Raw genomic sequence first — 13,717 nt, 5'->3', positions numbered from 1 at the left:
CCCACAGGTTGGCGATGCAATTCCAGCTGTCTCAGATGAATACCGTAGTTGTGTCCTTGGGCAAGACTCTTAAAGTACCTTGCCCGTAGTGTCTGTGTACATTGGTGTGTGAATGTGTGTGTGAATGGTGGTGGTGGTTCCTTGATGTAAAGCGCTTTGAGTGCCTTAAAGGTGGAAAAGCGCTATAAAAAATGTGACCGTTTTGATTTGATTTGATTATTTTTATATTGACTTTGTTCTAATGATTTGTGTCAGCTTTTATTGAACATAGTGTACAAGAGAGAAACTACCCAGAGTTGATTATAAACAGTAGATGGTAGACATTAGAAAGGTTCAGAAGAGGTCTAGGCTTTAAAAAGAACTTATAACTTGTCCCACGAGTAAAGATTCCCATTAGATATGAGTTAAATTGTTGCAAAAGAAAGTCATTTGGGTTGTTGGCTGAACATTGCTTAATAGAACTTAATGGACTTCACCAACAGCACAAGTTGCATTCAATTTTATGAGATTTTAATTGCAAACACATGGTGCACTTATAAATGCTTGAACGCTGATCAGTTTGTGTAACTCAGGCAAAACTTTGGGGGATTTGGTCTTTATCTTGTGTGTCTGCAGCCGTCCTCCACAGAGCAGTGAAACATCGGTCAGGGAGGAGCTCTAAACGTTTTACTGTTGATCTGAGAATAAACATGCCCTTTATGAGCTTTGTTCCAAGAGCTACTCAGATTTAGTACATACTCTTTTATACTTTCATGGAGCTGTGGAAATGCAGTTTCTTGTCTGTATTTATGACACATAACTGACACTGTTCTCCAGTTTTAACCTGCTTGTACTTTGTCCTGTCATGATATCCAATTTTGAAGTTTAATATATTGCTGAAGATAATATGGGTGATAAATAAATAACCAGCAGAATGAAACATTGGGTAGTTATAGTAGTAGTTATTTGAGATACATATTGAATCATAAAAGTTGTTTTTTCAACCCTCTACAGCTCAAATCTTATCATAGCACAGAAAAAAACTATTGTAAGAATATGTTTAAAGATTGTTCTTTTAAACTAGGGATAGGGAAAAGCCCAATCAAGGAGTTAAGAATTAGCACTTGCTCTAGCTGTGCCTGTGACTGCATTGTCCCTGTCAAATAAATAAATAATTGAACTAAAAATTATACACTAGTACAAAGAAAATGTACCCACAATTAATATTATTGTTCCGAATATTATTTAAAGAATGGAATATTGATGTAGTAATTTCCATATATATGTCCAATAAGAGGGTCTGAGGCTGTGAAAGCATAGAAGTATAAGCCATGCTCTCAACATGTGCTTGAGGCCTCCATAGAAAAGCAAAACAGCACAAGTTTAATGGGACGTTCTGAGCCGCGGTTGTTGCAGTTTGCTCATTGACCAGAAGAGTGTAGTAAAGGACACCACCACTACAGCCATGTAGTGGTGGTAACGGGATTATTTGGATCTAATTCGAAACTATTTAATTATACTTTTGACACACGATGAGACGTCCTGATGAAGTCTAAAGTCTGTAGTGTTAGTGTAGTGTCTGTGAGAAGTGACAGGAGCAGGGCTATATTAGAGCAGGGGACAGGGGATTTAGACACTGTCAGGAAAATAACACATGAAAAAATAAATATGGTGAGGACCCCAGACCCCCTGATACACTTACTGTCACACATTTTTAATATTAAATTCAAACATCAACAGAAATCAGCAGTAACAAAGTACAAACATCACCAATTTTTTCACCCCCGAAACTGCTGTCCTCCTTTTTGATAACCCCAATCTGGTTGCCCTAATTGAGACTGCACAAGTTTATCTGTCCACCGTAATATCTACATCATGAAATACATTTTTAGAATCAGTCTGAGATAACAAGTTACATGTGTTTTATTCATGACCATAACATTCATTTTGTTCAAAAGTAGTTTGCTAATGCTAGTCGTTGTTCGCCTTTAAGCTTTTGTCTTTCTTACCTTGAAAGTTGTGGTGGTGATGTGGCAGATTTGTGAGTTGTGAAAAAGGTCTATACTGAGAGAAGGATTTTAGTCACTTTACATGGGCATAACGTGGACAGGCGTAGACTGAGTTAGAGTGCACATGTACTGCTGTGTGCATAAACACATTAACATGCAGAGAGATGGAGCTCTGTAGATGAAAGGGCCTCAGATCAGGGGTTGACACAGTCCTAACCTATCAGGCTCACACTGAGGCTTGTGGCTCTGGCAGGTCCACTGGGACTGTCTTTGTTCTGTTCACATCTCCCCTGTTTAATGTATGGAGCCCAGCCTTATCGCTGTGCAAAAAGTTTCGTTTTCTGTCAGTGTGTTTCAGAAGTCAATAAAATCAGGTCTAATCTCTATACGATTGTAGATAAAGTGTCTACAGTCACCAGGAAAAGCCTCTTTAAGATAAGAGGGGTAAACTGTGGTTATTCAAACATTAGCCCTATCTGACTCTACATCACAGAAGAGGTGAGATAGTTTTGCTGTGAATACACAAATCTGAATGGTGTGAAATTGCAAAAGATCATGCCATACTGTTATGCCATTCATTCTATAGACCAGAGAAGAAATTGTGTACAATGGTTATGTTTAAAATGGGTAATAATATGCAGGTCACCATCACCTCTTGGTCTCAGTATCTTAACTGTTGAACTTCATCTTAATTGTTCCTTCCGATCACTCACAGTCAGAGCAGCTAGTACCTCTATCTAAAATACGTAATAATATTTAATCATATTAATATATACCCCCTTACTTAAAAAATATAATCATACACATATATTATGCATTAGAGTACGCAGACTAAATGCTCTGGTATTTGAGTTAGGGGGCAAATGTTTGCAAACACTGGTCAGACTCTATTCCAAAAAATCTCATGTAAAAAATGATGAATAAAATCATAAATGCAGAAATATGAAATTGTGAAGTCTGAAAAGGCAATGCTAAATGTTGAAAGGATAAAAGTATTAATGAGCATTATGCGTCATCTATTTCTGTGTTAGTTTACATAAAAGTGCACAATTTAAACAATGACGTGTGCAGACTGTGGTTTAACCTACAGAACAGTCCCACACAATGGGACTAAAATACACCTTTGTGTGAACATAAACAAGACCTTTACAACTTTCACTTTGGAAGTTTTATGTACCTGGTCTAATGGCATCATTATCTTTTTACGACAGCTCGACTTTATAAAAATAAAAAAACTTTACTACCTTGTAATGTAGATTTATGTCTAAATACTCTGTTTTGCCTTTATAGCTTTAACAATGCCAATTTTCTCATGAAGACGTCCCCTTCCACTGTAATAATTTAAAGGATAGAAGAATGACTAAATGACATATAGTCTATAATTATTTAATCAGCATCAGTCAGAGCGACAAAGGCCTGGCAGGGTTTCCATGCCGTTTCTTTTATCTTCTGGAGTGCAAAGATTAAATATATGTGAGTGTCATTAACTTGGATTGTCTTCATCACAGTTCCAGGAAAACAATGAGATTCAGGACTAGATTTGGCAAGAATGAGCTGATTTAAAAAAGCACATGGACAAAAATGTCACTGACTCTGAGCACACTGCCACAGAGTGCTCAAAGCAGGTGGAGATATCAGGATTTATAATGGAAGAACACAGTACAGGAATAGCCATATTAGCATAAGAAAGGATTACAACAAAAAAACGAAGATCCATACAGTAGCCATTTTGTTGTCCTATTCCAGCAAATTTGTGCAGTACAGAAGATGTGCTGCAGAACTAGATCATAACATTGGAATATTTGGATTGAATTGAGTTGCTCAATACACTTTTTTTTTACTATCTTCTGTTTTGTATTGTATTCATTTGCACCCTAATACTTTGTTAGAGTGCAGTCCATTTTCAAATCATAAGTGTATTTTATTATAACCCAGTTGATTATAAAGTTAAACTCTTACTAAATTTCCAGCTTAGGTACCACTTCTGCACATGTGTTTTTGTACATCCACTTGTCAAACCGTTAGCTGCCTGAAGAAGACAGACTGCCATTGGTCCGTGCAGGATTTAATCAGAAATGCCACACGGCAGCGCCCAGACCACAGCTGAGGTTAAGGTTAGAGGAATATCAATAACTCCACATCCAGAACCATTCCAGATGTGATGTGCGATTACAGCATTACTTCAGACTTCTGTGGTCCCAACCTGCCATTTGTGTTTAGAAAACCATCTCAAGCAATCAGCATTTTATCTCACCTTTCAAACATGTCGGTAGCATTATCTGTCTGTAGAGCATCTGCTGCCTCCAAGCCACAAACGATTGCGTAATTGAGATTGGCAATGCTTTCCTAAATGAATACAAGGGCAAAACACATAAATAATCATTGCTGGTTTAACAAATGGATTCCAATCAACTTGAGGAGAAAGACTATGAGCAAATGCCAAAGTCAATATAAACATAGATAGAAAATGTGACTACAGACACGCTGGAGGCATTTCAAGTATGTGAGCTAATGTATTTAACTTTCTTGCTTTATGAAAGAAGCTTTGGTGAATGGAGTAGAGAAACATGTTGAAAATATGCGTGGCTTCATTAATGGAAATTGTAATGTTGAATGACTTACAGGGCCTTTGGGTTAAAATAAATAATTGTAGTACTTTCTGAATCAATATTTAATGTATCACACATGTGAGAGTTGATTTTTTTGAAGTTTTGAAGTTTGTAAAATGTAAGTTAGTGTACACAAATGCGCTTTTAATCAGATTCAGTTCTTAAGTTATTAATACCTGATGACATATTGGGTAAATAAGGAGAAATGACCTAAAGGAAGAAATAAGAATACTAAGTAAAAGCAGAACTGAGAGCAATGACCATATTTGGTATCTGCAGTAAATGCAATAAAAGGTCTAGATGGATTAAACACACACATTTTAGTTTAGTGAAGCTTTATTGATTTTCTCTAGGTTGGTATTTTAAATGGCCCATGTTATACAATTTACTGATCTGTTATAATGTTGTTTTCTCATCAAAAACACACCTGGAGTTGTGTTTTGTTTTATTCACACATGTTTAACACGCAAATCTTGCATGAAACAGAAAACACTTTGTTCCACCTTGTGATGTGATAATGCAGGAAATGCTTCTCTGTGTTTTAAACTCCATACACTTTCTCTAGAATAATTTGCATAATTTCAGCCCAATCTTTACTAAACAAAAGGTAGGTAGTTGTTAACGTGAAAACTACTGCTTCATGACATCACAAGGTGGAACAGAGCATTTTGAGCTTTGGAGATGTGGACTTCTAATAAAGGATTACTCAAATGTGTGTGAACAAAACAAAACACAAGTCTGGGTATGTTTTTGATGAGGAAACAACATTCTAACTTGGTTTAAAGCTCACAAGAATGAGTTTGCATAATATAGGACCTTTAACACTTTAGGTCACAGGTGTCAAACATGCGGCCCGGGGGCCAGATCCGGCCCTCCAAGACCTTTAATCTGGCCCTTTGCTGATTTTCTACTAAAATATTTTAATTATATTTTCTATTAAAATCTTGTTAATTTTCTGTGGTGTTTATCACAGCAGCATCTCCAGCGTCTCTGTACGTGGCCCCTCCCACCAGAGCAGCACAAATGAAGACTTGTCTCTTTCCAAACGCTCTTAAAGGACGATCGTTTTGACTGTTGACTGTGCAAAATGTCAAAAATGAGAAAGTGGAGCCGAGTGCAGGATTTTCCAAGAAAAACTGACCTATTCCTGTTTGCATACAAGTTAATGTTAGAACATTGTGTTGAACCTGCATCTTTTCTCAAGTTTCAGGTTGTTCATAATATTATAATATTTTGTAAAAGTAAGAGTTCATCAATTAAAACAAGATTTCTGTAATAGATTTGTGTTTCTCTGCACAAATATTTGAACTTATTGCTATTTTTGGGGTTTATATGCCATGAGTTTTCTGATCCGGCCCCTTTAGGATCAAAGTAGGTTGGATACGGCCCCCGGACCAAAATGAGTTTGACACCCCTGCTTTAGGTTATAGTGCTCTGTCTCATTACAATTATGAACAATATAAAACATTTTGGATAGACATTAAACTGAAATAAACTGACCTGGCCACGCTCCATAATGACAGGGAGAAATTGTAGGCCCAGAGACACGTGTATTACCACCATATTGGATTGGTGATAAAAGACTAATTAGTGCTGAAGAGGACATTGACTGACCAACAAAGCCAATTGATTAGCCCCAGTGAGAGTGACATACTTGTGAGCGTGGGGACTCATGTTTATAATGCCACAGACTCACCAGCTCGGCCTGTCAAAGGAAATCAGACGTGACAGGAGAGAAATTATAGAGGAGAATTCATCTGTCGTAACCTGGACCACTTAAAGTACAATTACTGCCTGTCGATCTCTCTGCTTGCATTTTCTTATAGTAGAGAGATGTAGGACTATAAACAGACTATTATTCCATACTGACAGACAAAAAAATATTAATCAGGATCATAATTGGGTTTTCTCTTTGTAATACGTGGCATTTGGTAGGACTATTGCTATCTTCAATCCCATTTAATCCAGTATAAAGTCTTGTAGTACTCATGCATTGTATATATTTTAATTCTATTTCTCCCATATTACACTATTTTATGATCTCTGTTATGTTGTTTCCTCAGCAGAAACACACCTGGAGTTGTATTTTGTTTCATTCAAACATGTTTAACTCACAAATTCTGCATATTTAGGCCATGTTCTTCTCTCTATTGTCATGCTCCACTGTGTTTTTAAATTCCATACACCTTCACTGTAGAATCATTTGGGTAATTTCAGATCTGGAAATGCAAATCTCTAGTGAACAAAAGGTTAAAAATAGCTTGAAAACTACCCCTATATGACATCACAAGGTGGAACAGGTCCTTTGAGCTCTGGAGATGTAGACTGACTAATAATAAAAGATTACTCAAACATGTGTGAATAAAATAAAACGCAATGCCAGGCATGTTTTTGATGAGGTAACAACTTTATAACAGGTCTTAAAGCTCACAAGGGTCCATTTTGTGTAATATAGAACCTTTAATTAAATTTTTTTATTTGGGTTTATAGTTTAGTAGTTGGTAAATTATTAAATTAAAAATGTTTTAGATCTGGCCAGAAGCAGTTAGAATGAATATTGAGCGAAAGTTGGCATTTTAATTCCTGATACCCCCACTATTATTATTATTATGTCCTTGGGCAAAACACTTGAACACAAACCATGAATGAATGGCTTGAACAAACCTTAATGGACAAGAAGTCTTTGAATCATTAGTTGATTGTGACTCCAGTGTATAACAAACACAGTGCATAACAGAGACACTGTTTATTGAGCAAACGTGTCCACACTCACACTGCTCGCTCTGATGACATTGCATCATGTCACCTTTAAATAGCCACTTTAAATGAAATGCTGAGCTCAGTAGAGCCTTAATTGAGTTCACCTTCTCAAAGTCACTGGTGTTATGTAACATGCACAGCAGTCCAGTGACTCTGACTGTGCCTCAGATGCCCTGCCTCCACTCTGCATCAGCTCTTGGACTAAACTTATTACATTACACCACAGGGCTCGTTAATTAACTGCCAGGATATCTCACACTGGGGCATTCTCTCAACAACCAGTGTCATTTGTCCCCATTAAAAATTAATTTGTCAGACAATAAATGTATGTTTGCTTAGGCGAGCGTGCTGTTTGCTGCATGTTGGTCCCTGCTCCTCTCCTGATGTGTGCAGTGACTAAGTGACTCCCGATGTCTATTAACGACATTCATTTATTTTGTGCGAGCGAGGATTTATTTGGCCGTCCTTACCCGGACAGTCCTCTGCGTTATTTCCACTGTAATTTAACCACTATTACTGTGTTTGTCCAAAGTCCCAAATGTTCGACTTTGCTTTGGGCATTTTCTTACACTTTTCCTTTTGTTATTATTCTTTGTCTCACTAATGGCCTTCTTTTGTCTTCAGTCTGTTTCTCTTGGCACTGGTTGATTGTGTTTGTTGGTGTTAGTCCCACAGCTCACACAGCAAAGCAAAAACTTCTGGCGTTTTACTAATAGACCCATGGCAGCCAGATCCATGGACTTGTACACAGAATCTTCAATAATTCATAACCACTTGTCTCTGGGGATGTTTGTCTCATGTTTTCATGAAAATTATTATTATTATTATTTTTTTTTTTTTTTTTCAAAATACAGTCTTGTCTTTTAATATGGCCTCATCTGTCTGTGTTCATTTAGCACCCATATGCTGTGGCAGGGCTTGTTTAATTGATGTTCATATTTTATAAATAATTCATTTTAGGTTCATTGACACTGTTCATTGCCTGTGCAGTAGATAATGCATACACTGATACTAATGCACTGGACATTCTTAAGCTGTATCATTATAACTACCATAAAAGCCGGACTATGCATCTTTCTCCATAAAGCTAATGTTGTGAAACATGTTAGAGCTGAAACCTCTTGATCACGATGACTGCTATTATTACTGCAATTAAATTCACCGTCCACTTTATGTAATGAAAGCAATTAAGCAGAGCTACCTCTGCTGGAGCACACCCAGACATACCACCTACAAATAGTGCTGCAATTTGTTAACTCCCACATGTGAGCACACAATAAAATACTGGAGTAAAGTGATGTGGAGACTGATGGTTACCGTTATGGTAATTATATTTCTATGTGTTTATGTGTTTGCAGGTGCACTTCTTCAGGAGAGCTTCATGGATGAACCAGACGGTCTGGTATCTGTGAACCTGCTGGTGGTGTCTGCAGTGTCTGCCTTTGCCACAGGAGCTGTGATCTCAGGGCTGGCCGTGTGTTGGATCATGAGCCACAGACATCGACACTCCAAGTGTGGCGCCAATGCCGCACGCAGGAAGAGCGACAAGGAGCAGAGCATGTTAGCCCAGGGACGCAGCGGCTCCGTCATGAGCGTGACCAGGACCAGTGGAGGAGAGAGGCGGCGCTCTCAGCCTGACAGTTTGTTTGTCATGCACAACGGCTGGCCCAAAGACATGGACCCTGGTCTGCTGCCCACTCCAGAGCAGACACCTCTCCAGCAGAAGAGGAGCATGCGCCTCCCTGACACTGACTGGGACCAGAGCCAGACCTTCCTGACTGCCTGTCCCAACAACTCTGTCATCTACCTGAAGCTCAAAGTTCTTACACGGAGGAGGAGGTGGGATGGTGAGGATAGATGACCCGGGGGAGGTGGTCCTGCCCCCCCACACTGAACGTCAGCGTTACCTGATATTGGCAGCACAGAGAGGGGACCATGGAGGGAGCCGTCCCACAGGCACCCTGCGGAACTCAGCGGGGGACTACATCTACCCTGCCACCCCCCAGGACTCCCCTGACAGGCGCAGAGTTGTGTCTGCTCCTGCGCCTCACTTGGACTACGGAGACCCACGCTGGACCCATGAGGCGCTTAACTACAACACCAACAATGCAGCGCCCTACCACCCGCACCGGCACGGGCTCATCCGGCCTGATATGCAGGGGGCACGGGGTCTGGGGGAACTGGCAGACTTCAGCCATCTTCTGGTCAAGAACATGGGAGAGCGCACACCTAGTGGTCAGTGAGGTGAAATACACCACAAGCTGCTCTGTATAAGCTCTCTCTCAAACCATTGTCCAACACAAATTTGGATTCCAGTTCTCTCCCAGACTCCTGTCCCAACCTTACCCTGTCTGTCCTCTCTCACCGTCATTCAGTGTCCAGGAGACAGCCTCCTGTGGTCCACCTGTGTCTGAGGGACTCTCAGCAGTGGACAGAGCACAGAGCTACAGGACAGGCCTGTACAGGGAGGTGCAACAAAGAGAGTCTTCTCATGGGACAGTACTGAGAAAACTGGACAATCTCACAGAATCAAATGTGAATGGTCTCGCTCCATCGTTTTTTCTCACCATGGACGTTTTTTGAGTGTGAAATCTAATTTCTGCTTTTTTATTTTTGTGCCAGTGGCATCCATTGGACAATGGTGTGCTTTGTTTTGGGTTTAAAAATGCCTGAAACTGTGCCAGGGGGCAGTGACTCTGACTGAAGTCAGTAGTGTGTGTATGTGTGAATGAGCCATGTCCTGTTTAACTGTGAATGGTGTGACTTCTCTGTGTTGAAACTGGTGTTATTTTCCCTTTTCTATGTACAATCATTTAGAGACATTTCGATTTGTCTCTTAAAATACTATGTTTTAACAATCAGTAATGGAATGACCAGTGGCTCGTGAAGGAAGACTCTTGTTGTAAAGTTTATAATCTTTATATTTAAAGTGCACATAGCCATGAAGTGAAAGAAAGCAATAATGAGCTATAAAAGGGAAGAGGACATATTCCTTAGGTTACTTGTTTCTGGTTTGGGTGTTTGAATAAACAATATGTATTTGCCCCATTACTGTGGTGAGGCAGGGATGCTTTGGCCTCTGTGATTACCACATCTCATCAGAGTGAGGGAATGTGAGCTGAGGCTGACCGGACTGTGAGGCCCCTGGGAGCCCCTTTCACTCTCCTCTGCCTCCACACTGAGCGCCTTTGTGCCCCAAAAGCAAAGACGAGACTGCAGCAACAAATAGCCGTTAAGAGTCAGGGGCTGAGTCCAATGCTTCTGCCCCATAGAATATCAATGAGAGGGACAGCCAAGTGTATCCATCATGTGAGATACAGACAGGCATCTCCTGTGACTGTGCTGAGGTGGGGCAGAAGAGGGCCCACTCCAAGCTGCCACAATGACCAACCCCTTATGGCTCTTTGACAATGAAGGCAGATGGGCAGACGTCAGGTGTGGAGTTACCCGTTCAGTCCTGTATTCAAATGTAGATCCAGAGATAGTTTGAGTTGATCTGGGTCACAGCGCTGGGCTTTTTGTTTTGTGTGTGTGTGCCAGTCTCATAGGATTTACTTAAAAACATCTTTGATCAACTGTACCTCCATTCACTTTACTCCTCTTTGTTTAGAGCTCCATTAGAGTTGTTAAGAAGTGGTTAATGTTATTGAAGACACTAAACCATACAACATGTGTACAGTGAGGCCATGCACAGAACGCTATTGTGTTAGTTACAAAAAGTGTACAGGAACATCTGAATTGCTTTTTGTGATTCACACAATAAAGGCTGTTAGTCATTCTAATAACAAAACTGAGAACAATATTATTCTCACTGATTAAGAGTAAAGTTATTGTCTCTCTAAGGAAAGACAAGTTTTGTCTTGTCAGAGATACACCAACCATTTCTTTCTCCTGGCCTCTCATTGATTTGACATGTTCTGTTTTAATAATGTAGAACATACAACTAGATACACCCAGTTTTACCACCTTTAAATCCATCTTCAATGCTCTAAACATTTTTAATTAGAAATAAAAGCACTTTAAGTATGTTTAAGTTTTAAAGTAAGTTTTTCATCTGCATTTACAGCATTTGTGACTTGATCCCAATAGTTTGGTCCATATACCTCTGGATTATTGCCTACATTATCCCAGTGTAGTACATCGCATTCATGAGTGGGTCATTAGTATTGCGTCCATGAAGCCCTCCACCACCAGGCCGCTCCTCTCTGCCTCCTTTTATCTCCATCACTGCACCAGCCTCAGCCCCCGTGCGCAGTCAGCCGTGTGCTCGCCCCATGTCTCCTCTGGTGTTGTACTAAACATGCTTGATTAGATAAAAACTACTTTGAGCTCCTTCTAATGAAGATCACTACAGACACATCAGCGTACATGGCACAAGATCTTTAGCTCCTCTGCTAACCACTGCACAGCCAAATAAGCCCTTCAACCAAAGTCTAATGTGTTTGAATGAAAGATCAGCTCATGCTTAAAATAGGCCAGCAGTGGCTGATAAAAATATAAGTACTAAGTGTGTTGTTTCATGAACTAAACATCACAGAGCACCCAACTGATATCCACAGTCAATACTAAAGATGTACTTGGACTTAGTTAGGTAGTATTATAGTTTATATATAGCTTTACAATTTCATGCATTATTAATTTTCCGCTTAACCAATTACTGCCGGTAAGCTACTTCAGTAGACATAGCTGCTCTGGGGATAGACTGATAGAGGTGTGGCTGCCAATCCAACTATGTCTTTTACAGCTACACTACATTTAAATAAAATACATGTAAAAAGTTAATATATTTCATTTGTCATAGGTTTGCCAGTAAACTAATATGTCTCTGTATGCACCATGACAATCAGCTTTTTTACATGATATACGCATTAGCTTACCTGCACCTTATTGTTCTCCTGGTTTATTCAATAATAAGTCAGAAATCAAAGCAGTTCCCAGAAGCAGGCTTCTTTATTTCACATCAAATCCTTCAAGGGTGGCAATTTTTCCAGACATTTTCAAAAGCTCTCATGCAGTAAATTACTTTTCTTGCTTTAGCATTGTGCTGAGAAATGATTTTGTTTGGACTCTTTTTAATGTACAGTACTTTGCCACAAGCCCCAATGGCCATGCACACTTTTGCTTTCATCAGTAGTATGCACATATCATCCCCCACACACACAAACACACACACACATCCACACACACACACACACACTAGACACAGACCAGCCCTGTGACCCTGAATAATGTGCTTTTATTTTCTAATTTGTACATTTGTTTGTATGATAAAAGACCCCAGCCGGTAACTGCCATTTGGCCTCCAGGTCTCCCTCTCAAGAACGGAGAAAAGGAGAGGATTCCCAGGCCAATCAGACCCAAACAAAAAGCACAGTATAAGATATAAACAAGAATTAGCATTTTTTTGTAAAGTTGTACTTAGTGATAATTTTGTCATGTTTTCTATTGTTTGTTTCTGTGGTAGATATTTGATTTGAGGTATATTATTGTACATGATTTCTGGTGTGCCGGACTGACAATGAAGACTGAAGACTATCACTCTATGGATTTCGACTGAGATGCTGCTTCCTGTTTTTAGGGAGAGTGGCGTCTTCTTCTACTACTGTGAAGGACCCTTATTGCCGTTCTGTGGCTATATGACCAGATGCCCTACCACCTGTACATACTCCTGATGCTTACCTGTAATTTGAAGTGCGGTAGCTGCATGAAGACACAGCTAATTGTACAGACCTGTGTGATTTTGTACATTACATGCAAGTGTGTGCCAGTCCATGTGTCTCCATACACACAGCCACACGTGCATGCCCCTGCTCCAAGTGCACAGAAACCACATACACACACACTACAGTCCAGGGGCTGCGACCACGCCCCTCCACTGAGCGCTGCCTGTCACTCCTCATGGAGACACTGTGTCAACTTTCTTATTGTAATAAACCACTTCACATTCACATCTGCTCTCAATTCCATTCTTTATTATTGATTTTTGGATTGCATTAATATTTCAATACACTCCTGACTCCTGACTGGGTTTATAGCCTATTTGTAAACAATTATAGAAAAAGCAAATTACTTTTTAATAGCCTTGTAAAATTCAAAAGGTCGCCTGTTTAATTGATTCACTTTACAGCTTTAAATGTGTCCTTGTTATAGATTATGTACACGCACTGATGGATGGATACAGAAGAATAGTGTGAAACTGTATTTACTTGCAGAATACTGAATATCTGTTTTAAAATGCATTTCAATTCTATTCTTACGTTCTTAAATTACATTCATCATAGTGTAAAAATGCTGCGAGAGATTCATACATTTTTTTGAAGTTTCAAATAATAGCCTACCAATCCATCTGAAACAAAGATA

General features: G+C 39.6%; 1 protein-coding gene across 1 annotated transcript in view; it reads left to right on the top strand.

The window, feature by feature from the left end:
* sema6bb (sema domain, transmembrane domain (TM), and cytoplasmic domain, (semaphorin) 6Bb) overlaps positions 1-13,305 on the top strand; it is a 180,139-nt gene extending 166,834 nt beyond the window's left edge. Inside the window, 2 exon segments of the mRNA XM_055164909.1 lie at positions 8,716-9,167; positions 9,169-13,305. Coding sequence (XP_055020884.1) covers positions 8,716-9,167; positions 9,169-9,600 — 884 coding nt within the window. The 3' untranslated portion in view covers positions 9,601-13,305.
* The last annotated feature ends 412 nt before the right edge of the window (positions 13,306-13,717 follow it).

The sequence above is a fragment of the Boleophthalmus pectinirostris genome, unplaced genomic scaffold, assembly GCF_026225935.1.
Source record: "Boleophthalmus pectinirostris isolate CB_2022bp ecotype Guang Dong unplaced genomic scaffold, ASM2622593v1 HiC_scaffold_7, whole genome shotgun sequence".
In the NCBI taxonomy this organism is placed as follows: Eukaryota; Metazoa; Chordata; class Actinopteri; order Gobiiformes; family Gobiidae; genus Boleophthalmus; species Boleophthalmus pectinirostris.
This window is presented reverse-complemented; position numbering and strand designations above follow the sequence as displayed.